General features: G+C 36.9%; 1 protein-coding gene across 5 annotated transcripts; it reads right to left on the bottom strand.

Annotated features, from left to right (window-relative positions):
- Positions 1-15,438: 15,438 nt before the first annotated feature.
- On the bottom strand, positions 15,439-27,543 carry LOC7461532 (cullin-associated NEDD8-dissociated protein 1). 5 transcript variants are annotated; one of them, XM_024597620.2, is made up of 29 exons: positions 27,326-27,543; positions 26,800-26,909; positions 26,459-26,628; positions 25,684-25,894; positions 25,425-25,590; positions 24,902-25,031; positions 24,456-24,570; positions 24,195-24,352; positions 23,981-24,104; positions 23,668-23,718; positions 23,511-23,593; positions 22,858-22,942; positions 22,631-22,732; positions 22,427-22,525; positions 21,666-21,776; positions 21,502-21,585; positions 21,258-21,398; positions 20,994-21,086; positions 20,746-20,867; positions 20,483-20,645; positions 20,161-20,400; positions 19,797-20,045; positions 19,536-19,712; positions 19,281-19,427; positions 19,061-19,177; positions 17,191-17,359; positions 16,358-16,435; positions 16,137-16,275; positions 15,439-16,011 (listed from the first exon to the last, which is right to left on the bottom strand). In XM_024597620.2, the coding sequence occupies exons 2-29, from the start codon at positions 26,833-26,835 to the stop codon at positions 15,915-15,917; spliced, it is 3,657 nt and encodes a 1,218-aa protein (XP_024453388.1). In that variant the 5' UTR covers positions 26,836-26,909; positions 27,326-27,543; the 3' UTR covers positions 15,439-15,914. The 5 variants fall into 5 exon arrangements, with proteins under 5 accessions (XP_024453388.1, XP_024453387.1, XP_024453390.1 ...); XM_024597619.2 differs by having other exon boundaries at positions 27,373-27,543; XM_024597622.2 differs by having other exon boundaries at positions 26,800-26,861; positions 27,373-27,543.
- Between the last annotated feature and the right edge of the window lie 286 nt (positions 27,544-27,829).

The following is a 27,829-nucleotide window of genomic DNA, read 5'->3' as shown; positions in this document are numbered from 1 at the left end:
GATCTATTTTCACGGGCGACCTGCCCACACATACTCAAAGTGGTCTATTTTCAGGGGCGACCGGCCCACACACTCACACTGGTCTATTTTCACGGGCGACCTACCCACACATACTCACTTTGGTCTATTTTCAGGGGCGACCTGCCCACACACTCACATTGGTCTCTTTTCAGGGGCGACCTGCCCACACACTCACATTGGTCTCTTTTCAGGGGCGAACAGCCCACTCACTCACACTGATCTACTTTCACGGGCGACCTGCCCACACATACTCAAAGTGGTCTATTTTCAGGGGCGACCGGCCCACACACTCACACTGGTCTATTTTCACGGGCGACCTACCCACACATACTCACTTTGGTCTATTTTCAGGGGCGACCTGCCCACACACTCACATTGGTCTCTTTTCAGGGGCGACCAGCCCACTCACTCACACTGATCTATTTTCACGGGCGACCTGCCCACACATACTCAAAGTGGTCTATTTTCAGGAGCGACCGGCCCACACACTCACACTAGTCTATTTTCACGGGCGACCTCCCCACACATACTCACTTTGGTCTATTTTCAGGGGCGACCTGCCCACACACTCACATGGGTCTATTTTCACGGGCGACCTGCCCTTTTGATTGGGTTTACCTGAGATCCCATCTGGCGATCTAACAAGAACAAAATCGGTGTGTAGCTCGGTCAACCTGAAATCCCCTTTAGCGATTCCCTTTAACCAAAGCTAAATTATGTGTGGTTAGGCTAAACTGAGATCCTTTCGTCGATCCCCTTTAACCAGAACCAAAATCTGTGTGGTTAGGATAAACTGAGATCCCTTCGACGATCCCCTTTAACCAGAACCATAATCCTGTGTGTGGTTAGGCCAAACTGAGATCCCTTCGCCAATCCCCTTCAACTAGAACCAAAATCCTTTGCAGTTAGGCTGAACTGAGATCCCTTCGCCGATCCCCTTCAACCAGAACCAAAATGTTTTGTAGTTAGGCTAAACTGAGATCCCTTCGCCGATCCCCTTTAACCAGAACCAAAGTTTATGTGTGGTTAGACTAAACTGAGATCCCTTCGCCGATCCCTTTTAATCAGAACCAAAATCCTTTGTGGTTAGGATAAACTAAGATCCCTTCGTCGATCCCCTTTAACCAGAACCATAATCCTGTGTGGTTAGGATAGACTGAGATTCCTTTCGCCAATCCCCTCTAACCAGAACCAAAACTCCTCTGTGGTTAGGATAGACTGAGATTCCTTTCGCCAATCCCCTCTAACCAGAACCAAAACTCCTGTGTGTGGTTAGGATAAACTGAGATTCCTTTCGCCAATCCCCTCTAACCAGAACCAAAACTCCTCTGTGGTTAGGATAGACTGAGATTCCTTTCGCCAATCCCCTCTAACCAGAACCAAAACTCCTGTGTGTGGTTAGGATAGACTGAGATTCCTTTCGCCAATCCCCTCTAACCAGAACCAAAACTCCTCTGTGGTTAGGATAGACTGAGATTCCTTTCGCCAATCCCCTCTAACCAGAACCAAAACTCCTGTGTGTGGTTAGGATAGACTGAGATTCCTTTCGCTAATCCCCTCTAACCAGAACCAAAACTCCTCTGTGGTTAGGATAGACTGAGATTCCTTTCGCCAATCCCCTCTAACCAGAACCAAAACTCCTGTGTGCGGTTAGGATAGACTGAGATTCCTTTCGCCAATCCCCTCTAACCAGAACCAAAATCTGTGTGGTTGGGCTGAACTGAGACCCCTTCGCCGATCCCTTCAACTAGAACCAAAACTCATGTGTACGGTTAAGATAGACTGAGATTCCTTTCGCCAATCCCCTCTAACCAGAACCGAAACTCCTGTATGGTTAGGATAGACTGAGATTCCTTTCGCCAATCCCCTCTAACCAGAACCAAAATCTGTGTGTGTAGCTCGGTCAACCTGAAATCCCATCTGGCGATTCCCTTTAACCAAAGCTACGTGAGATCCCATCTGGCGACCTCCTTTAACCAAAACCAAAAAAATGTAAAAAGTGGTCTCATTGTAATGGGTGACCTACCCAGATGAAAGAATGTTAAAAATGGTCTCATTATGATGGGTGACCTACCCAAGTGGAAAAAATGATGGTCTCATTGTGATGGGTGACCTACCCGGTAGAAAAAAATAAAGTGGTCTCATTGTTATAGGTGACCTACCCAAATGAAAAATGATGGTCTGATTATGATGGGTGACCTACCCAAATGGAAGATGATGGTCTCATTATGATGGGTGACCTACCCAAATGGAAGATGGAAAAAATTTGAAGTGGTCTCATTGTTATGGGTGACCTACCCGATAAAGAAAAAATGTGAAGTGGTCTCATTATTATGGGTGACCTACCCAAATGAAAGTGGTGGTCTCATTATGATGGGTGACCTACCCGATGAAGAAAAAATGTGACTTACCTGGCAAAAAGACTTGGCTGGAGAAGTCTTGACAGGATAAGGTTGACAAACTGCGCTTCCTGATTGCAGGGTTGACTTGAAGACCCCTCTTGATGACATGGTTGATCTCCTTATTTCTTTGTGATTTTCCTACTGGCAGGGTTCATCTCATTCCTTTCTCATTCCAGGATCTAAACCGATGATTCTTTGTTATTATCGACTCAATGATTCTTTCTGTCCACAATCTTGCTGGACTTCATTGAGGATTTTCCTGTAACAACTCAAAAATATGCGCAATGCTTTGAGGTTAGATGACATGCATGCATCCTTACCTGATTTGAAATATAGGTCCCCCCCCCTCTTTGATGCTCCATCGTCATAGGGTGCCTTTGTTTGCATTCCAAAACCTTCTTTGTTCTTTTGATGCATTGGCTCATTCATGTGATAGCCATCACTCAGATGTAAGTGCAGTGCCCATCCTAGGCTGTCCACGACGATTACTGCTCTCGCTGTTTATCAAGCTTGACTCTGCCTCCAAGTGTGGTGTTGCTTGATTCATCATGAAGGATTTTCTCTCCTGGATTCTTCTGAGAATTATTCTCTGATTGGTTGTGTGCATCATGTCAACACCCATCAAGATGGTCAATCAGTTATGGACTTGCCTCCAGTTGAAACATACCCTTCAAGTATGTTCGGTCATCCACTTTCATGGAGACTATCAATTCATCTAGGGGAAACTATCAAGTCATCTAGGCATGCATCCCATAGCTTGTCGTAAAAGGCTCATCGTTGTAAGCTTAGTGTTTTCCTCAAAAAGTTCTTCTCACCCATCTAATCAGATCATGAAAAGAAATGCATTGGAATTATCAATGATGTTAAATTTATCACCCATATTCATGCGGTGAAGGGCGCATTTGAGCTTCAAAATAGATGGTCCCACAGTCAGTCTTGGTGGGTGCATCCTTCCAACATTCATTCAAATGCAAACACGATAACATCGTTCAAAAGCCATAGCCATGTTGAAGCTGATAAACCAAGATGAAGATATGAAAATATCCTTCAAGTGCAGCGTTGCTCATCAATTGCTGCTGAAGTTTACTAAATCATGGACTGTCTTTGAACCACATTCCCCCCAGTTGATCTGAACATGCTCATTCTTCTATCTATAACCAAATGGTTTTTGTGATCGCCAGGAATGACTTTGATGGACTTCACCAACTCATCGTTCGATTCTTTCTTTGCCCCCAGCTGATCTGAATACCTTTTGTTTTTGATGCAACCATATTATTCGATAGTTTCACCCACATTTAACTAGTGTTTTGCCTATGTTTTATATATAAAATGCCTTGATATTCTTTGTTTTATGTTTTGAAGGCACTTTTGGATGAAAGATGCAAAAAGGAGTAAATTGGAGATAATTGGCAGATTTGACCTTCAGTCGATGTTTTGTGCAGAGCGTGAGCTCTAGAGGTTGAAATGAAGTGATTCCAGTGGCATTAAAAAGCTAACATCCATACCTTTCTGGACATCTAAGGCAAGAAAATAAAATAAGGAAGAGCATGGAAATCGCAGCCTTCAAAGTCAAATCTTGCAATCTGCCAGTGTTGACCTTCGGCCATTCCAACTTGAATATCTGGAGCTACAAAAGTCCAATTGATGCAAACTCAATTGTTTTGGATTCATTTCTCAAATGTCTATAAACGCTCCAAATTTCAGCCAAAACCGATGTTATATGAGGGAGATATGAGTTTTCAAAGATGACAACTAAATTCTGCCAGCAAACAGGTTTCGTGAAGAAACGAGTCCAAATTACGTTCCGAAGCATCTAAACCGATATCCAAGTTTGTATTTCAGCAATTTACCTCCTCTAAGTCAAAGCTTGAAGATTTCATGCAAGGCTATTTCTCCTTTTTTAGGAAAATAGTTATTGAAGTACTTAAATGTAAACAATCTACTTAATGGAGGACTATTTTGTAAAATAGAGACCTAGGGTTTCCTAGGATATAAAAAGAATGAGAGAAGAGAAGGGGGGCAGCCAGCCAAGAAGAGAAAAACGCCCCCTTCCTCTAAAAAACCCTAAATTATGCATTTTTCCTTCTTTTTGATTAGTTGTTCAACAAACATGCAAGGCTAAACACTTTTTCTTGGTTGCAAGGACACGGAAACCTTCGGATTTCAAGAACTGTGAGATTTATTTTACCTTTTCTTTTCAGTTTATATGATGAATATGTTTGTTCTCCTATGCTTATTTTTCCTATGATTGTTTATTTTAATTGCTAGAGCGGACTCTAAGTTATTATTGTAGACAATTTATTGCTAAGTTTGATATCAAAACCGGAGTTGTGGTATATGAACTTGTGAAGCAACTGAGTTTAATAATTGTGGCGGATCTACGTTATTAATCTTAGGGAGAACATTCAATCAAATCAAACATAGACTGCGGACAGTTATGTTTTCTTGATTAATCAACTTATCTAGTTCTTAAGGCTGCCATTGAATTAAATTACTAGTGCGGACACTGTGGTTGTTTGATGGTTAGGGCTAGTTATACGGCGGATCCGTTAACTAACCAATGTTAAGAAGAGATAAATATTCAGAATATAAATTGATGTTTCGTTTCCATGATCAGTTCTGATTTCTGTAGGTGGATGTGTGCTTGTGACCAAGGTTTGTTCTCTTGATAATTTTCTGATTTTATTAAATTTAGTTTGATAGTTTTCTGTTTTCTTTTGCTTTAGCCTAGATAACGTCCAAACCCCCCCAAATTGCATATCATCTAGCATAAAAATCTGACTTGAATCTTCCTCGTGGGATCGATCCCTTGCTTGCTCTATACTATCTTGTGTGTTGTGTTTGAAGCTAGGGTAATTAATTTGTGCGACCGCGACATCGCAACAAATTTTGGCGCCGTTGCCGGGGAGGTAATTTTAGTTGATTTCCTTCTCAGGGTCCACTGTATTGCCCCCAGGTGGTCAACTTTTCAAGGAGTGTCAAGAAGTGTTGATGTCATTCTTGTCAAGGATTTTGCAAACTCGATCGATATTCTTCTTGTTTGACAATCTTTCTTGTTCTGGAATCAAATCTCATATTTCAACGGTGATGTCTATTCAAGTCTAATTGTTGAAATGAAATCAGAGAGATGTCCTTTTTCGAAAAGACCTTTTGAAAATCAAGCTTTTTTATCAAAGATCCAACACACATTATTCGAAATATACAGTCCTTTGATTGTCATGTATTTTGAAAACAGAAATTGACCCGTTGTAAGACTAAAATGGTTTTTGTTTTTTATGGTTCTTTGTATCCATTTTAGACTCTGATTTTGGGCATATCTTTTGATGGTCTGCAATGAGGTGACCTTCTGTGAATTTCAGAAAACAAAAGGCTCTAGTCAAAACTTGAGGATTCATCAAGAAAGATTGTTTTCTTTTTTTAGCATCACTTCTATCAGCATGCATAATAACTTGTAGCTTGATTCATGAAGTCACAACCCTTATGGAAAAGCTCTTCAAGTTTTGAGAGCGCCATTTATCGGTTCAAATTGCTTACTTGATCAAAAAGGGCTTTTAAAAGCACGTAATGCAGGCTATGGTTCATGGCTATGAAAGAAAGAAATTTCACAGGCTCAAAAGGTGTTTGAGGGTTTCAAAGACCTAGGATCAACATCAATTATTCATCAACTCTTTTTCTACTGTTGTTCTTGTAGAGGAAACGACATATAACCTTGTTAACCTCAAAGATCAGACTTATCTTAACATAAGTCATAATGCAAATCCACCTTTCCTTGATGAATAACCAACCTCAATCATCTGATAACATCAAAGGCTTTATAATGGATACCAAAAGTCACGTTTATAGCTTAGTCTTTTTTCTGCTATTGACTTTTGTTGTGCCTTTCCTTGATTGAAATTTCTTTTGCTCTTCCTAGACTTGATAGGCGTTCTCCTTCCTTTATCTTTGACTTGTCTTTAAGTGAAGGCAATTTTAATTTCCTTTTTTTTCGATCTTTTTTTTTTTTTTTGCTTTCTCATAGCCTTCCTCAAAATTTTCTTATATACCCCCAGTCTATGTGTTTTCTTGTACCCTTCTTTCAATCATTGGACTTTTGTTCTAAGCCTTCCCTTTTATCCATTAATTATATCAATGTCTCCAAAATATCTCTCATCTGCCCTAGTGTGGGGTGTGATCCTAGTCAGGGTTTTTTATGAAAAGAATATTCTATCCAGCTCAAAATGGGACTACAAGGGATATAATTTTCAGAAAGTGAAGGGATATCAAAGATGGCCTTTTCTCATTTCAAACAAGGTCGGTTAGAACCGATAAATTTTGACCTCGTCCAGTGTAATGATTGGGACTTGTAAGAATCATGATTCACGAGTCCATAACTACCAAATCCACTATATGTCATTATGCATACTGCTAAAACTTAGCTATATGATGTATGGTTCAATTTTGTGTGTGAGCTCAAAATTTGTTCGGTCACCTCTTGTCTTTTCAACAAGCATCGAGTCATTTCTGTAATCAAAACGCTTTTAATCTTCAGGATTGATTAACCTTTATCGCATGTTGGAGTTTGATCAAAATATTTTGTCAGAATAAAATGCTAAACAATCTATTGATTTCAAAACAATAAAGAGACAAACAAGACATGTTTCGTTGAAGGATGAGATGTGATCCCAAAACAAAATGCAAAATTCCATAACAATATGATTGACAGTTCATTGCCATTCCTGAATCAGCTTTTCTGGCAATATATGTGTTTTGCCAAGCATTTTCGATCACATGTCATTCTGAAGATGCTCGGGGGTCAATATAGCCAATGACACCCTCCTTCACAGAAACTACACGTTTTTGCTCACCAGCTTCCGGACTAGATTCTTGAAATTCTCGCAACTGTTCAATTGAAATGGCTGAGGACCCCACCCTGACATCACATCTCTTGTTCGGATTATACCACCTAGAAAATGGTAGTTGCATGGGATTTGTCGGAGTCAAACAAAAATCTGGAATCTGGCAGATGCTGGTAAATAAACTCACATGACAACTGTTCAATTGAAATTCTTGCAGCAATTCCATTGAAATGGCCGAGGACCCCACCATCACATCACATCTCTTGTCTGGATTATACTACATGGCAAATGAATGTCTATCTTTGGCAAAGACATTGGAGTAGTTGATGATACAACGAGACTTGGCTAGACCACATAATTAAAGTTTCTCACCGTCAGAGTCTTTTTTTGATTCATCTCTCATCATTGTTCTAGAATTCATGGCAGAACCTTCAATCTTTCACTTCTTCATGGCTCGTTCAATTCTTTTTTGGCAATCCACACAACTTCAAATCAATCTTCCAATGTTGTTGTTGTTGTTTTAGGATTGTTGGAACCCTATCAATAGCTAGGTAATCCTGGCAGCGCACAAAAACAAAACGTGTGGAATCACACATTATCAAAACTGGAAGAGAACCTGATGAATCGAAAACTCTTCTGCCTCATCTTCGATTGCTCACAGACAGTGCAACAAACAGACACCTGTAGAGGGAGTTCTCCTCTATTGAAGTTTCAGTCTTCTTCATGTTGTTTAGTCCAGGTTTTGTCTTTTCTCCCTACTTATGTATTTCAATGCTGACACTGGTAGGAGAAAATTATAGACGATCTGAAACTATCACATCCCTTCTTGGATTTCCCACTTGCAGATTCACAAACAGATTCTTGCCGAGAGAGCTCTGCCACGTTGAAGTTTTATGTCTGCTCATATTTTTCAGACCAGGTCTAGCTCTTCAACCTACCACAGTGTCTTTGTGCTGAAACTGATGAGAGAGATTTTTATAGCATATGCAACTAATAAATCCCCTCTTGCATCCCCAACTTGCAGAGCAATAAATGGATTTTTGTAGAGAGAGCTCTACCACGTTGAAGTTCGACGACTGCTCATATTTTCAGACCAGATCTGACTCTTCTGCCTACTACAATGTTTTGCTGGTGCCACTGGTGGGAGAAAGTTTCAAAGCATATGAAATTACTACATCCCCTATTGCATTTCCCATTGGCAGATCCACAAACAAATCTCTACAGAGAGAGCTCTGCCACGTAGAAGTTCAGTGTCTAATGATGTTCAGACCAACATCATATGCTGCTGAACTGGAATTGAGCTCACAATTAGGGTAACTTCAAAGAAGGCTAATGCACCATGCACAGAAGGCTAACAGTTATTTGGTGCCATTTAGAAGATATGGAGGTGATGAACAATTAACAATGCAACTGAACAAGAACAAGGGTTGTCCTTAGTTGATGACTGAAGGCATTCCTGCTGTTGTTCATGACTGAAAAGGAGAGGTGCAACTTCACTTGGACGTGGACAAGCAGTGTTCCCACAAAAGACTGTGTAAACATTCCCTTTCCCTTTGATGCTCTACACTTGTTCAAGCAGATCTGAGTCTAGCTACTTCACCTTTGCTGCTCTCAACTTCATTTTGACACTGTGCCTCTCTCTAACCCCTTTCTTTATTATCCATCTTTTTCCATTTAGTGTAGTAAACCTCGGATGAGGGAACCTATTTTTCCTCCCGGTACATGCATGATAAATGTATGAACATGTAATCTATATGATGAGCTCGCCTTTCGAGGGGTGACATATGATCGCAACTCTTGCATGATGAAACAAGAATCTTGATTCTTGCACAAACTTTACAATGAAAATTTTCTGAGCGACGGTCATTGTGTCACCCACAAGTCTTGAGTTCAAGATGCTTCAAGAAGGGCTTGCTCGGATGCAAAACAATGTATACGGAGCATACATCCTAAAGGCAGGTTCTAATTTTTTTAAGTGAGACAAAAGGTAGGTTTACTACTTGGTCTTTAAAAAGGGTCTCTCGTTGTCCCAGTGATCACCCTCTTGAAGGCAATATAGGGGCCCAGTAGGCAATGAGATGGCACGTGTACCAACTGTTACCAGTCTAAGCACTCAACGAAGAGTTGGGGTTCACACAAACTTAAACCTTGACTAAAAGTCATAAGGTAAGCTGCTAGTCCCCCACCTAACCTGAAACTTGTGTGTGCTTTAAAAAATTACAATATGTGATGCATAAGACAATTCTACAAAATGCATAGATAAAACAAAAATAAAATAAGATAAAAATGCAAAAACATAAACACATCAAATAAACAAAGCTTAGTCCAATAATGTCGAAAACAATACCTTCCCCAGTGGAGTCGCCATTCTGTCGCACGTCAGAAAATCCGCGCGGCATCGTCTGGCGATTTTTCATTTCTTATTTGCTTATGATTCGTTCATTGGAGTCGCCACCTAGTAATTGATTGCGGGCTACTAGGAAACCGGATATACTGGTCTTGTCAGAGATTCACGGGTAAGGGACTGGTTGTGGTTAGGGAAGGTATTAGCACCCCTAACGCACCCTACCTGAGGTAAGCTGCTTCGTGGACTTGATGTGTTAAAGAAGTTTTAAACATTCTGTTCTTTCATCGAATTTTAGAAATACAACTTACGTGTAAGTTCATAATTTTTTATCCGTGAGCAAATCAAAATATTAAATTCTTCTTCATCCTTGCAATTTTATCATACAAAAAAAACATTCATAAACAAAATACAAATCACACATTTCCTTTTCACTATACTTTTCTTTTTTCTTTTCTTTTTTGTTACATCAACACTACAAATTAAAAAAAACTAAACTAAACAAAAAAAATACATTAAACAATCTTAAAATTACAAAAATTAGCCCCAAAACAATTTGAAATTACAGGGATGGCCTTCTGCAAGCCGGAAACAGTTGCGGCGCGTCTGCCCCACGCGCCTCCGCCACTGGCGGCGCGTGGACCCACGCGCCGCTGCAGACAGACCCGAACACCAGTTGGATCCGGCTCTACTCCGTCTCCTCTTCCCTTTTGCGCCGCCAGTGAGGAGTAACGTCACCTGCAAAGAAGAAAAACGCAAGCAAAGTTTTGGTTCTTCCTCCCCCTTTTTAGATCTGCTCTCCTTCTGTTTTCTCTCTTTCTCCTGGTCTGATTTTTTTCTGTCTTCTCTCTTCCTCAGGTGGCAGATCAGGCGACTGTGTCTCGGTGGCGGCGGTCGTGGCGGTGGACGGATCTGCCAATGCTTGAGGGTCTCGGCCTGGAGGAGAAGGAAGTGTTTTCTGGGCGCAGGGAGCTGCTGCGGGTTTGTGGGCACAGCCGTGTGCTGGCTGCTGTTGGAGGCCGGTTCTGTGGAGCTGCTTCTCCGTTGCTGTTGGTAGCCGGCCGAGGGAGTGTGGACGGCGCTGCTGGGTCTGTGGGGGTTTCTCTCCGATCGGCTTTCCCAAGGCCACGGGAGGCGGCGGCTGGAGAGGCTGTCAGCGGACGATGGAGAGAGTGGAACTGGCTGGGAGAGGGGAGAGGAAGATGGGGCTACGGTGGGGAGGCTTGTGTGCAGTCAAAGGAGCCAAGCTCTTGGCTGGCGAGAAGAAGGGAAAAATCTGATGAAGGGGAGGGGGGGCGGCGGCCCCGGTTGAGGGAGAAGACAGTGAGATGGAGAGGGGGGCTTCGGCGGCTGCCTAGGGTGAGGGAGAAGAAAAAATGTTAAGCTTTTAGGGTTTCTTGTTTTTGTGTTCCCTGCCCCCTTTAATTGCAAAATTGCCCCCCTTTAAAAATTCAATGTAGCATGGTATTTATAGGAAAAGTTTTGCTAGGTTTTCAAACTAGTCCCTCAACTTTTCCTTTCCTTCTCTTTTCCTCTTTTTTTGTAAATTTTGATTTTTCTTATTTTTTTGTATTTTTGAAAGCGAGCAATATCAACGTCAACTCAACAAGGAAAATCAGTGATCATAAAATTTACGCGTTAAAAGTTGAACGCGTTTCAAATACCTTTAAAAATTTAAATTCTTTTGAGATGACGTTGAAAATGCTAAAAACGATGCAAATATATCAAAAATGCATTTTTTGGGTTTTCATTGTTTTTTTGCTATTTTTGGTTTTTTCTGAAAAATTATCAAAACATGGGTCAAAAATTGGGTAGCAACAGATATCAGCATTACATGAAACTTGATTAACTACTCTTAGAAATAGAGGTTAATGATGTCAAGGGATTCTTGACACCATCATTTCGATGGATAAATTAAAGTATTTGAAAGGACTTGATTAACGTCTCCGAGTTTAGATAACTAATGATATTGATGGATTTCATTGATGTTAACATTACTGTGATTCTGATTAGTTGATCAAGGGTTGGGAAGACTAATGATGCTAATGAGATTTATTAACATCATCATAACCCCCCTATGGATTTGAGAGAAGAAAATGTATTTGATTAGCTACTCACGAGAATTAGGGAAAACTAATGATATCAAGAGGACGTCTTGATATTGACATATTTATAAAATATGAGTTAGTTATATAAGGAAAGATAGTAGATGATACTAGTAACTTGACATTAGCATACTCTTGGTAAATTGCTCTTAAAGTGTCGGGTGGAAACAAGAAAAAAGGACATAGTGATATTTTTCAATGTAATAGTTATTTCATTACTCATAATGACTTGTACTTTTCAGGGTCATCTCATTTGCATCAGGAGTAGTCCTTATCCTATTTTACTTTTGTGATCATAGATTAGGTATAATATGCCTAAATTTATGATTGAATGTATTTTCACTTAATTTTGTAATAACAATACTAAATTTTTAAATTTTGATGCATGGATACAAGAATCTCTCTATGATGATATTTTTATGAGTTAATATGCATATGATTTAGTTTTTATTTTCCTTATATTGCATAATTATTTGTGAGCATATTCCTGAGAACTTCGGTGATATAATGTGTAAAATCCTCCATAATCACATGCAATCACAACTTGGTATCTTATGAATATTACAATTTTTAGGGTGAAATTATTATTATTATAAGAAATCTTAAATTAGAAAACCTGCTACAATTTCAACAAAGTCTCCTTTGTACCAAGAGGTTTCAAGTTATCGACTAGAAACCTGTTATACTTCAATACTCAACCATTTCACATATCATTTATTATCCAATCATCCTGGAAACATCACATCACAAAATCATAACATTCCATCCATCCATCACACACACACACACACAGAAATACTTAAATTATCTAAAATTAGTGAAACATAATCACAATACTAATGTTTGTGACATAATAAAGAAACTAATGAGATATCATGAGTTCACGTAAGATATCAAATTCAAATTACATAATCTTCAAGATAATTAACATTTAATTACCCAACCCATTATAGTAAGAAAAGAGCATTTATTACAAGTTCATTCAAAATTATATATAAAAAAAACATCTTAATTATCCGTCATTCAGTTATTGGCTGTGAGGTACCTAAAATTAATTTATAAATAATAATTAATTTTACAACATGTAGATTATCAAACAAACATAACAGTCATAACACTATATTTAGATTGTAAACTCAACATTATCAATAATTTCTTATTAATAGTCAATAGAATTCATTCATCATACTATAATATTCGTTCACTACATCAAAATTGCATGTTAATCATCAACTTATTCCCCTTACCAAATATTAGTTTTCTAAAACCTAATCTTTCAAGTTAATACCAAACACAAGGTAACTCTTTCATTTGCCCATGTCCAGATGTTATTTTTGCTTTCAGGAATCTAAATTTATCGCCCATATCGGACATTATTCTCTATTTCAGGAATCCAAATTCATCGACCATTATTCCCTCTTTCAGGAATCCAAATTCATTGCCCATTACTGGGCATTAGTCTCAATATTAAGAAACTAATTCCTTTGCCTATATTGGGCATTAGTCTCATTAATAGGAAACTAATTCCTTCACCCTTAGCCACAATTTTAACACAACATAGTATTATATTTTCAATAAACTATTTTGATAAACTAAGTAAGAAAATGTTAAAGTAAGAAAATGTTAAGGTGTATGATACCTACTTGCTGTGGAGCTCGAGTAGTACCTATCTGTTGCTGCATAGCTCCCATGGCCTCTCGTGTATCAAGAGGTATTCCACATTATTTTTTCATGACATGCTCATTCCACACACACACACATTCAAATTTATTTCTTATATTATCTACCATATTAAGTCTCACATCAAAACAACTTTTGAAACAAGGTAAAAACTAACAAATCCCAGTCAATTTAGACTATTCATTCAAGGATACTGTCTCTCATTTACATCATAATTATAATCATAAAAATATAGTTTCGATTGTAACTTATCTTCTCCGATGGCCAAACTACATTTAGACTAAAGGAGGGAAGACTTAATTCAGCCTTTAACACATCCAATTTAATTGGTATCGCAACTCGGCAAAACTGTCCAATACTATTCTCACCTTGACACCTCTCAAATGTTTGTCTATAAATTACACAAACAACAAAATATTCCATTCATCTTCTCATTATTCAAAAAAAAAAATATATATATATATATAAAATTTCAACCTTCATCAATCTCACTTACCTTATATCTAAAATAATCAAAACCACTTCATGGAAGACATATGAATTAACGACATTCACAATTAGACTATGTTTTATATACCACAATCATCATCATGATTGTGGTATTTTTCTTTGTCTGCCATTACCACCTTTTCTTTTATCATAATTCATTCTTGACACTTTTAATCAATTCTCTCTTACATGAAAAGTCCAATATTACCTGATATTTCTTTACATTTCGAAGCACAAATCCTTCCTAAATTCTTTCAAAATCACTTTTCTCATACAATTATATATTAGTTCAATACAATTTCACTTAACTATATACAAATCTATTTCATATAATTTGGTCCTTTATCAGTTGGCCATTGGACCTTTAAGGACCTCATGATTTTTTTTCATCATTTCTACCTAATTTCACATCCAACGCAACCTAATCTAATCCAATTTGTTCAATTTATAGTCAATTTACATTTTCCTCAAATTTCCACCATAAACCCTAGCATTAATTTCATTAATTCCACCTTAATTGTTATCCATTAAGTTTAGAACTCCTTACCGAACGATAATCCAGTCTTCGAATCCTAACCGTTCAAAATTTGCCACGTTCCTCCCCCTTTTCCTCTTTTTTCTTCACATTCTCCTCTCCCTAACACAATCTTCCCTCTCTTTGATCTTTCTTAATTTGTAGTGTGGAAGTGTTTTTTTCTCTCTCTTCACTCCTATTTATCACTCCTCCTAACCCTTTTAAAGGTGAAAGGAAGGAAAAAGAAGATAACATTATTTTCCTTTCTTGGTTGCACCATCAGATTTTAACAAGGATAGTAGCAAAAACAGTCTGACCGTTTTGAAAAATAATTTTTCCATTTTATTTAAATTGATCTATTCGTTTCTTGAAAATGCTAAAAAATAATTAGACCATTTTATTAAAATCAGTCTAGCCGTTTCTTAAAACAGCTAGACGTTTCTAGTTTTAGACCAATACATAAATTTAGCTATAAACCCTTTTTCTTATATCTTCTTAATTCTATTTTCATCTTATTATATTCATTTTTTTAATTTCATTTTATCATGCTATAATTTTTATCTCCCAAAATTGTTCTATAAATTTATACCAAAGCGTATTTAAAAGAAGTTTTAGATGGAAGTTCACTTTATAAATATTATTAATATGGATTGAGATCCAGATGAGATATGAAAAATATAAATAGAAATGTAACAAAAAATACTAAAATTTTTGTAGATTATTGTTATTAAAAAAATTAAGAACTGTTATAACTAAAATAAATTTTTTATATAAAATTCAAAACCATCATCTATGTTACTCTTCATTTTCATTTTGATCCTCTAACTTTTAATTCAACCCCAATTAGATGTAAATTTAGACTAAAAAAAACTCATTTATGCCAAGAAAAAAAGTTTGAGAAACAAATTAAATTGTGTAAAAATCAACCATTTCAATTCATAACATTGAAAATAGCTACAGGGAAAGCCCTCACATATTTTAGCTTTATACTTAATTGAATGTTTAATGAAATAACCCTTCTGTCCCTAATGAAAAAACACATAAACACTAATAAAAAAAGTTCCTTTTTTTACCTCAAGCAAAGATTAGCGAGGCAAAAAGGGTCGAGCCTCCATTTCAAAGATTTAATCCAGATTCTATCAACCATATCACTTACCAAGTACAACTACTTGTGCACCCCCTCAATGGCTTCAAATGGGAAAAGACAACATTTTCATTCATTTTTGACCCTCAACGTTGGGCTAATTTTAAAGACGAGGGAAGAACTAATTTGACACCCTATACATTAAAAAAAACCATTACAGTTTTTCTTCTTCTTTTTTGTATGCTGGGGTCTCGAAAATGTGACTCGACCAATATTCTACAAAACCTCGGATTTGTGACCTCCATTATACATCCAACTCACCTATAACTTCGTCATTTTCATTTAACCCCAGAAGAGCTTGGACTGCAGGCATCAAACATTTTCTCATCCCCCAGCGTGAGCTTCAATACAAACCACTGGATAGCAAGGAATCAACATGTTCACTCATTTCGGATGGAATAATACTTGTCCCAAAGGGTTTGAGATTTTGAAATTTCACTCATAAGGTTTTTGAATTTAAGGCTGCAATCTCCTCCGCTGAAAAGTAAAAAAACAGTGATCATGAACCAACAAAAGACGGTATGTCATTCAGCTCATTTTGTGTTCCCATTATTATGCCAGAAATAAAAACCTGAAATTTATTCAGTATAAAATTTATAAACCTTGTTCGATTCAAGGATGCGATTGCTCGAAGAGCACTGCGAATCATGTCTTCATTGCGATCCACTTCTTGCTTCACAGCATCTAGCTTAGGCTTAAAATTGACAGTTTTTTGGAGGGGCTCCACCAATGAGTCCAGCACTGAAGTGCCGAATAAAGAGATCAGAAAATCTGTAGCACAAAGAAACCCAGCAGACTAAAGTTGGATGATTAACTCACTGACCTGCCAATACAGCAGATGGACACTTATCGGCCAATTTTGAGAGGATAAGATGACAAGGCATTTTAACATCGTAATGATCTGGAACATCCAAAATAGACAAGTCAGCCAACAGTTGATAACATCAACAATAACAATCATTTTTTACTCCAATCTTCATAGATGCCATTAGCTAACTAGATCTAGCTATTGATTATTGAATAATGATTTGAAATTAATCTAGCCATCATAATGAAGAACAACCAAAGAAACAATCCTATTGCAGGATAGTTAGAAAAATAAAGAAATGAAGGTGTAGTATTCTTCTCAAAAGTAGTATTTTTGAAAAAGAAATTTCATATATGGATTTTATCCTTAGTTATGATGCAAATGGATGTTGCAAACTGAATGTTTCTTTTCCTGGTTAGAAAAAACCCAAAACATGTTTGCAATGTTGTCATCCAATGATGCAGCTAAAGAGAGAGATTTAGTACTAAATTCATTTGTCTCTTAATTCTGAAAAAGATTAGTTTTTCTAAAAAAACAAATGAATATAGGAAAAAGAAATCATAAAAATTGAAAACTCCTGATTAACATTATTAGTTATAGACAAATTATAATCCAGAAAAGAATTAAGATGGCTAAGATAGATAGAATCCTATAAAAATAGATTTTATGGAGAAAAAAAGGTAAAAAGATATTAGAATTTAAGAAATAAATTAATATAATTCCTAGATTTCTTTTTGCTAGGTTGCATCCCTCGACATCACTTTCATGCATAAAACCAAACTGAATGAGTCACAAAATTAAATAACTAAACAATAATTGCGCTTGGTGAGAAGGATATTGAATACGACCATCCAGGCCTGATTTGAGGTAAGGAACAATGAAAGATGAAGGGTTCACTTGATCAAGACAACCATCCAGCAATGTGTCTACACATTCAAAGGCTGCTTTCCTCAACTCAAGGCCATCATCCACAATATGCTTGAAAGGCCCAAGATCTACAGTTCGTATCAATTCTTGCTGCAGTAAGCAAGATTTAAAATCAGAAAATCCTGCAAGGATATAATATGGGTGATACTGTACAAAAATGCAAGCAAGACCAACAGGAAGACAAAATAACATAAACATTGGAGAATATAACTTCAACATCTAATAGAGAAACCCAAATAACAGAAACATTATGTTTTTTAAATAGCAGTTACAATCATATGCAAATTGTTAGAAACCTAAATAATTTTGCATATTGAAAAATCTAATAATGTAAGACTATAAAATTGCAATACTAGTCTTCAATGTACACAGCACAAACTATGAGATTTCAACGTGTTGCAAAATCATATGAGCTAATGACATTTTTAAGTCTAACAGCTACATTGTTATGCGATGCAACAGCCACATCATAGCATGTGATATAACAGCTGTTACAGCAGCAACACGTTCAAAATGCTACACCTCATAAGAAAAGTAGGATGCAATATAATGGGCCCTTGAAAGTCTCACATAGCCGCCATTATTTTAAAACTCGGTTGCATAACTCACAAAAAACTCAATTGTTGTAGCTGGGGGGTTACAGCGCAGCTCAATTGTTGTTACTAAAGTAAAGAAAACAGCCAGGCATCCACAAAACAAAGTATAAAAGGCAAGAAACAGGGAACACAAAGGATAACGATGGAAATGCATTAACAATTTTTTGATACAATCCATTTAATTATAAAGCCCAGTTGTCAATCATTCTGCACAAAAGCACAAAAAATGACTTCCAGGACAATTCCATCAGTTCAAGCCTTCTATAATTGGAGAAATGGATAGAACCGCATAACCTGCCCTAGCAACAGAGAATCCTTTCATCCTGAAAGGTCAATTGACTTTTGCATCCACCTATTTGTTGTTTCTCATAGATAGCAACATATATATTGCCTCAAGCTTTTATTCACTTATGCTTTTTTATGTTTTTGGTTATCTTTCATTCATCATTAATATAATCATCATATTATTATAATAGCTTAAGCTGTTAGGAATCAAACAACCAAATCTTTTTTTTAACAAGCATTATCTTGCAGTTATGATGCAGCATGTTTAAGCTCCTTAAAATATATTTATAGTAACTTGAATAACTAAGCACACCTAAAATCAATATTTCTAGGACTAGAGAATATATGCCATTTAGCTGATCAAGGTTCATCTCAATCAATCATCCTATGGAAGTACAATGGAGTTACAAGAGAATATATGTCCTTGTTACCAGTTCATCTCAATCTACTATTATATGAAAGTACAATGGAGTCAATATTTATCACGCAACCTAGTATGTATAATCCTAGGCTGAATGCAAAATGCCTTTCTTTCAAGTAAAACAATGATTCGGCTCACACATATGCTGCCAGCATGGACATTATAGAGATGGATTCAAATAACTAATTCAAATGTTCAATACAAAGACTAACTGATACAAACCCTCAGCAGTGCAATATATAAATTAGAAGAAAAAGATTAAAAACAAATAAGAATTATAAGATTACCAGAGCACTGAAATCATAAGCAGTGCATGAGTTCTCAGCACTATGCTAAAGCATATATAAATCAATGGGATAAAGAGCTAACATTGTAAAAGACAGGACAGGTTAAAAAGTTCAAGCAATAATCCCCTACTTACACTGTATTTAGATAAGCAGCATATGGAAGTTGCATCATTAGCTCAGAAAAGGCCAACTTTTCAATTACCTTAACAATTGTTTGATCATAGAGAAGTGGCAACAATTCAGGAAGGAGTCCCTTGATAAGGTTAGGCTTATTGTGAGCGAATGTGCTCAAGGCCAAGACAGCTGCACGCCTAACATGCTGCATGTCATATTTAAGAATAACCATCAGGTTCAAAAACCAAGCAGGCCACCACAAGCAAACACTGTTTATTCATTAGAGCAAATATATATCTGCAACTTACCCGGTCATGATCTTTGATAAGCATAAGAAACGATGAGATTTCTGGGTATATAATCTCGTCAATCTTCTCTAGCCGCTCAACTATTGAGTATTTTACAGCAATTACCACTGTTGCTCTGGTGAAGGCAGCTGGGCTCGTTGTTCTCACCTATAAGGAATTTAGAATTTAAAGTAAAACACAAGCCTTTGGAGCCACAAAAACTAAGAACAAACTTAAATGAAACTCTGAATGCCATTTGATTTGATGATTAGAAACCTTAAGCGCAGGAACGAGCTTTGCAGGTTCAATAAGTGCAATTTTACCAAGGCACTCAGCTACAACATTCCGAACACCCTCTTCATCACTTTCACAGTGATTAAATAGTAATTTAAGTATCTTCTCAACACTGGAATCCTGGAACTCTGCTTTATCTACTGATTGTCTTACTATAACCTGCATACTCAGGAGGTTAGAGGAGACGGATATATTTTAAAAATAACCTTCAGTTTGAAGTAGATTTAAGAATAAAAAACAAACCTCCTTCAAAGAATGAAGCAGGAGATATTGTTTCTTCTGTTGATTATCAATCTGGTCCAAGATAAAGGGTAGGTACTTGGAAAGATTACCAACGGCAATATTACCAAGAGCATAAGAAGCAGCAGACTTTATTTCTTCAAAAGAGGATTGGAAGGACTCAATAATAATGGTTTCTATATTTGCATGCATGCTTAGATCTTTCCTTCTCCCAATTTCTCCCAGGCATAATAGTGCAAGGTGCTGCTTCGCCTAAAAAAGAAAATAACAGTTGTGAAATGCACAATTCAACTATTGCCATGGAAAAGGGTATCATCAATGCAAAGAGCATTCTTGTTACAAAATTGTACTTGTGTGGCAAACTTACTGAATTGGTACTACTGTCATCTTTGAGAATATCAGTAAGCATGTCCACAGTAGATGAACATTTTTTGTCACCTGCGGCAAGGCAGAGAACAGCCACGCATTGGGCTATTGAATGCAAAGCCTGTTTTGCAACACCTCCTGACTGTGGAGATGGCTTAGCACGTGAAAGAAGCGAGTCCAGTAAAGTGTCAAAACTTGTATTTGCAGAGTAGACTAAAGCAGCAAAAAAGTTTCGTAAAGCCTGCAATATCAAGCAGGAAAAATTTAAAACCAAGCATTGATCTGGACCACAAGTAATGTTTGGTATTGGAAGAGAGTGTTACCAAAAGGGCTTGACCCTGTAGCAATGGGCTGTTAATTAATGTTAGTGCTTGAGGAAGAACTTTATTTCTAACAGCCAAACCAACATTTGGGCTCGATTTCCTGTCAGCCATCAAGGTGCAGCAAAGTTCCAGGGCAAGAGCTGCCATGTGCAAATCTGAATCACTGAGACAATGGAAAAACAAGAGAATTAGCATTTTCAGATGTAATCACAGCCAACAACCATTCCTCACTCAAAAGCATAACATCAAAAGGCGTGGAAAACCTAATCAGAGTTGAAAGTTCCACGATAATAACTTCATAAGCAGATGAACCAATTTGATCACCATAAGCTACAATTAGAGAATTCAGTGTCCCCAAAGTTGCCTGCCTTAAAGCCCGATTAGCCTATGTTCCCAAACAACAAAGCAGAATTCAGAATTTATACACAACACTCAAATGCACATTAGCCTATCTACAAATCATAATCCAACAAATTAGTACGCATATTCTGAAGTAAACCAACTTTCATACCTTGCGTAGGAATGCAGTCAGCTCTGCAATTACATTCTCCAGGACACATGACAGATCAATCAGAAGAGGAGAAGCAGCAATTACAGCAAAAGCCTGGATTCAGAAATTCAAAATGGCTTGCATACTCATGCATCATAGTGATCAAGGAAATACATTATAACTTCAGATGAGAAAGCCTAACTAAATTGTCACCACAACACATAATTGGTGCAAAAACAACCCAAGGAATATTAACATCCATATAGCAATTTACATAACACTGACCTTCACAGCAGTAAGCCGTGTTATCTCATTCCCCATACGATCAACAAGTACAGGGAGACACACAGGTAATTCTGCTTTGAGGTTATCGCCAAATGTTGAAATGACAAGCCCCATGCAAGAAATGGCACACTCCTTGACCTCCTGGATAGAAGAAATATGCCGCATTAGAAAAAAATTTCAGAAAAGATAAAATGATTTTCAGCATGAGAAAAACTATAGAATCAACTCTAGTTACTCTACAGACCTGGTCTTGATCTTGGTTGGTCAAACGTGACATTATGGCATTATATATTGGATGGACATAAGGTCTGAAGTCAAAACCAAAGCCCTACATCAGAACACCAATTAAATTATCAGAAATGGTCTAACAAAATCTTGAAAGACAACAGAGTATATAAACAATCTAACCTGGATATTGGGACGGACAACGCGAACAAGTTCCCCACAGACTCTTAATGCCTCTGCTGTGACCTTGTAGTATCTCTCACCAACAGCAGACAAAACAGGACTAGAAAGGGCCTGCAATAACAAGCAGTGTAAATCCCAGTATATGTATTACTGCTCAGGAGTCATGACTGCTGTTCCATTCATAATTGAAAATAATCACGACACAGGAAATAAGTTACCAGTTCAAAGGAGTACAAACAGTAATGTATAAAAAAATTGTACATGCATTCACAACGCAGACCAAGGGGCAGTAATAAATAAGGGATCAAGGAAATTGCATGACAATACATTTTTTTTTTTTGGATAAAAAAATGGAAAAAATGAAAAACCTCAATTTCCTCAATAATTAAAACCCATCTTGAAGATGATGAATTATTACATCAATCCTAATCATGTTGTCATTTTCAGGGGGGGCAACCATTACCCAATGAATCCTATTAAAAGAAGAAAGAAAAGATCTTCACAACGTAGCATTGCCAACAAAGGTTTTCCAGAGCTTAACCACTTAACAAAAAATCATATATCCTCAAGCAATAAAGCATAATTCAAAAGACAAAAAGAATGGCTTAACATATTTTCTTTTGACATTTTAAATTTATGGCCAATAGAGCATTGCATGAGAGAAAATGCAAGAAAAAAAATTAAATATGAACTAAAGAATGCTTCACTATTAAGAACAGTACAATAAGAGGTATCGATTCCAGAATAAAACCACTGATTACCTTGATATAAAGGTGGAAAACAGAGGGTGAATGTGAAGCCAATACCAATCTTGTAAATATAAGAGCCTCAATCTTCAAATTTGAGGTCGAAGATTTGTCCTGAGAAATATTGCACAGGAAAATTTGCATCAATTAAGGATGAACAGTGTAATGCAGAAAATTAAGCACCAATGACACATCTGACTTGAGGCAAAATTCACATACATTTAATGCCTTCTCAATTCCTGGAATTAGTGACCCAATGTGTTCTGCAAGGCAGTCTGGCAAGACAACCACAAGTTCTTTCAAAACTGAAAATGCACCAACCTGTAGGCAGACAAAGGTAATGCATTTCATTTGTATTTTGTAAGGTGTGGCATGATTTATCTATGAGATCACATGCAGTTTTTTGAGCATGCAACTCTTAATCCTCGACACATATCAGCGGTTACCTTGGTCTTGATAGATTTCTCACGCAATTGCCTGTTTATAGATTTGACAATCTTTGGCACTTCTTGCTTCAGTAACCATCTTGGGCTGCATAACAGTTACACTTGCAAAATCAATTCACTGGGAGACCACACTCCTGAAGCAATAAACCAATTGCAGACACAGCAATTTTGTGAACCCTATTTTATCATCTAAATCCAAAGCATGCCCATCATGCAGGCCAAAGAAATCATGTTAACACTTGACAACTTGTTTTGCACAGTGATTTACCATTTTCAGGAACTGTGATTTTGTCCCTTTTGGATGATGCAGGGTAACACCATTTATTAGGCTTAAGAAAAAGAAAGCTAGATAAAGAATCTCAGCATCGAAGGAACTAGCTTTGACAAACCAGTCTCAAGTAATAGTGACAGAGTAGGGCTCTGGTTATCAGTATACCCATTAATGTCAATGACACTCTTAAAGTTGATTTAAAAGCAATGTCTCTGTTCTAAAAATGTTTCAAAACCAAGACGTTACTCAAATAAGAGAAGAGAAACACAAGGTAGACAAAAAGAAAATATACAATGAAAGAAAATACTAAAACATTTAGCAGGTGAAATTCAAACGGATAATGTTAACACAAGTTAATTTTTTCACAGATACAGAAACTTGCCTTGATTCATCCATGTCAATCTGCCCTTTTGTAACATTTCCAGTTTGACGTAGTAGCTCAATGAATGTATTGAACACATCCATCTGCATCGCAACAAAATCAGATGAGCACTCAAATGCAGTACCTAAATTTCTGCAATTGAAAGATCAAGGCTTACCTTGACATTTTCTTCCCTTTCTTTAAATCTATCAATCAACTTAGGACAGGCCTGCACAAAAGAAAAATGGATGTTTAATACGATGATGTTTAGAAAGGCAAGATTGAATGAAGAAGTTATAAACCATTTTCTTCAACAAACAAAAGCAGAGTATATCACATGTCAAAAATTGAAAAAAAACATCATTCATGTCACCCACCTAAAAGCTTGAATCCAAATTCAAACATAAACCAGCCAACCATAACTTCAAGCAGGCTCAAACTGGACCATATTAAGAAATCACTTTACATGTGCCCAAATTATTGCAGCATACCTCCTCATATAGATTTGCAAGCACCTCAGGACGAGAAACAATCAATGCCGCTAAGCATTTAGCAGCTGCCCTTCGAACTTTCCAGCTGGCATCTTCATCATCGGTATATTCATTTGCACTCTCACTACAGAACAGCAAAGGGATTGACAAGATAAATAACAAGTTCAAGAAGTATATTGATATGAGCTACAGATATGCATTTTTTAAAACATACTCCTCCTCCTCCTCCTCAAGACTCTCATCATCAGTATCTTCTTCCATGTTATCAGTGAAGTTCGGATCATAACTTAGGTACTCCAGAGTAAGATGAAGAATTTCATGACAGTAAGAATAAATGTCTCTGGGGCATCTAAGGAGAAAACTTTCTAAAGCCTGCAGCCAAAATTTAGAGGATACAACCAGAAGTCATGATCAAAAGACAAGCACATGATTAGAACCATAAAAGTAACAGAAAGGATGGGGATATATACAACACCTGCAAGCTATATTCACGAAGCTCCTCATCATTCTCTGATGCACTTGTGCAGTAATTAATTAGCACTGGCACAGTGTCTCCAAGATGGGGTCCAAATCGATATCCCACAGCACGGCTTAAACACCAAAACATCACACAATTTGTAAGGATAGAAAAGTTTTAGCTTGTTAGGATGAGTAATAGTGGATCAGGTGTAATCTAAGCTGACCAAAGAAACCTTTGCTACATCCAAAGATCCAATTCTACACATGGATATGAGCATGCCAGAATCCACACATTCAGAGTACAAATCTCGTTATTAGACTGGCTCACACATTGTAGTGCCAATTGTTTACCGTCATCAGTACAAAGTTTAACTTTTTCTCCTTATTTATCGCAATCTTCTTTAAAAGTGAGCACAGGAAAGTGAAAGCACTATATGATAACCACATACAGTATAGCTTTACCTTAAAGAACCAATCATTTGAATGTTTGTTCGGATCATCTCAGGTTTTGCACCCTTACTTCTCAATTTCCGAACTACCTCAACTGTTGCCTTCCCCAATAAATCATCCGACAAGCTTGAAGCAAGAGATGCTGAAGACCAAAGGATAATTTAAAGCCAGATCAACAATCTATTGGGTGGATAGTTATGAAATTAAATTTATCAAAGTTGTGAATTAGCAAAAAATAAGGAAAAATCATAAAGATAGCAGGTTTGAAGGAATCTATCACCTTAATTTCAAGTAAAACAACTTATCAAAATGAAGATTAGCATTGGAAAAAAAAAAACCCTTCTCAAGTACATTTAAGTGTGGCCATGCATAATAGTTGGGAACTAGCCAAATTTCCAACTGTTTTGATATTTTGGTTCAAAATCCAGAGCATAAACCTTTTTGTTTCGCCCAAGAGTGAATCAAGTGTATCTACAATTAAATCAAAACAATGGTATCACAAGGGAGATCATAACAAATATCTACTCAGTCTTACCAATGCATGAAACAGTCTTCTTTCTAATGGTGGCTTGATTGGAATTCAGTTGGGACAAAAGCGCATTTAAAAGCACCTCATGATCATCTGCCATCAAATTTCCAAATTTATGAAGAACATCACACAAAATATCAAGACATTCACATTTTATCTCCGTGTTCAATCCCTGTGACAGAAAAGAATGTAAAAATAAGTTATTGAGAAGAGGAGATGAAACTTCCAAATGACGAGACCTTGACACATGGTACTTAGAACTTACAGGACTTGTTATTCCTTTTATCAACTGTGGAGATAGAGTGACAAGAATAGATTGAGCCAGAGATATTGCTGTGACTTCAGATACAATAGTCTTCAAAGCAATGCTTGCAATGTCACGATGCTGATCTTTACCATGTAGCAATTTTTCACATAGTTTATTAGTCATCTCCACAACTCGAGCCTCGCTGACCTTCTTCACCAATGGAGCAAGACTGCAACAGCACATTAATGAAAAACATAAAAATCAAGCTTGCAGCAACACTGTTACTTGGCATCTCTTTCATCTTCTTTTCCCTCTTGCTGTTCATACTTAAATAAACATCGCATATCGGGCATCCACATGACAACAACCATGACAAGTTGAGTTACTCAGAAGTTACAGTGTCCATGTTGCATAAATGAAGAGAAAGCAAGACTCCAATCAAAACACAGAAACAGGAAAAGAGGTTCCCAAGGTGACTTTCCAACACTATTGACACAAGACCCCATAATTTTGTCCAAGTTGGAAATTTTAAATAGCAACTCTTAAATGCTAAATCAATATTGTCACATATTTCAAATGCTAAAGTACACATACATTAATTAGCAAAGAGTATGCACTATCATGTCTAGTCTAAACACTAGAGATTATACAATACACAAGGACCAAAGTCTTAACATGTGGAAATATAATGATAGGAGTGAAATATATCTATCTAAATATTTTTGGATTAATTCAGCCAACACAAAATACACAAATGTCATGATGTTTATAGCAATTGCAGAGAGAGCTATACCACTTCACAGCCAATCCAGAAACATCACCAGCTACATCATCGAGTTGCTGTAGAACAATATTTGATAACTTTATCTCCAAATCAGCATCGGCTTTAAAACCCTCCTTGTTTAACTCATTCAACAAATCAGACGTTGCCATGTATCTGTAATCTTTATCCTTACCCGTCATCTGCAAGAAAAGCCAAACAAATCAAAATATAACTGCTAGAACACCCAAAATAAATTCAATTAACTTTCACCAACTGAAAGATCCAAATGAACCATCACACAGAATTTGCAAAACCAGCCCTTCAACCACACAGTTGATCAACTCAAATGCCGAATAAAATAAAAACAATACCTTCTCCAGAATACCCGTCATTTGTAAATTCGCCATCTTCGTGAAACTATATGACCAACACTCTGCTAATTAGGATCACACTTAATGTCAATATTCTGCAATATCACAACCTAAGCACAACAATGAAACGAAAAAGCAAAAGATAAAGCAATGGCATAAGCACCCTGCAGTAAATTTGATGCCAAAGAATACAAGAAAAGGAGCTAATAATTAAGTCACAATAAGCACTTATTTTCTTAAAAAAAATGAAACCCATTAATCATGCAATGTCTTTATTCCATTATCCAACATAATTTAACTAACAAACAAAAAAAAAATCAAATTTAAAATATTAAAAGAGCAAAAAGAGCAAGTATCTAAAAAAACCCAGGAGAAAAGAAACAATGTGGAACACTGGTAAGCAAAACCCTAACCTAAGCAGATAAAAACCAATATTTTGTATTACTTCATTGCATTAACAGCAGAAACCCTAATCAGTTAAGTGTGATAGAATAAAAAAACCCTAGAAACTGAGACTGACCCCAACCTGCACTGAAATCAAATGCAAATTGTAGAGCAGAAGATAAAATATACCCAAGTTAAGAAAAACACGACACTTATAGTGACCGAGAAGATAAGTTTCCGGAAGATGGAGGGAGAGAGATTAGCAGAGAAAGTTTTGATTTTGAAATTGATCTGTTTGTTTTTTTGTTTTATGATGATGATGCTCTTGTTTTTTCAGTGAAGGAGTGACCGTGGGAATGAGTGCCTCTTCATCGCCTCCAATCGTGGGCTAAAAACCTCTCTGTGGACTGCAGAGTCCACGGCCCAGAGGGAATTTGGGACTGTGTTAGAGTGAAGGCAGGTTCACTTCTCCTTCCTATGGTCACTCACTCATGATTGCATTGAGGTTGAGGATGGACGATGATTAGGGATTAAGCATGCTTGAGTGCGTGATAAAAATTAATTACACTTAATTACAGAGAAAAAATCATTTTATTAGCTAAATAATTTTTATTTATTTTATATAATCTTATTTTTGTAGTAGCTA

The sequence above is a fragment of the Populus trichocarpa genome, chromosome 3 (genome assembly GCF_000002775.5).
Source record: "Populus trichocarpa isolate Nisqually-1 chromosome 3, P.trichocarpa_v4.1, whole genome shotgun sequence".
In the NCBI taxonomy this organism is placed as follows: Eukaryota; Viridiplantae; Streptophyta; class Magnoliopsida; order Malpighiales; family Salicaceae; genus Populus; species Populus trichocarpa.
Note: the sequence above shows the minus strand (reverse complement) of the source record. Positions and strands in the feature narration are given on the sequence as shown.

Coding starts and splice junctions, on each gene's coding strand:
- LOC7461532 (XM_024597620.2), bottom strand. CDS start 26,835: ATGGCGAATTTACAAATGACGGGTATTCTGGAGAAG. Junction 24,571..24,901: donor CAAATGATTGGTTCTTTAAG/GTAAAGCTATAC, acceptor TTGGTGTTTAAG/CCGTGCTGTGGGATATCGAT. Junction 24,105..24,194: donor CTTGAGGAGGAGGAGGAGGA/GTATGTTTTAAA, acceptor GCTGTTCTGTAG/TGAGAGTGCAAATGAATATA.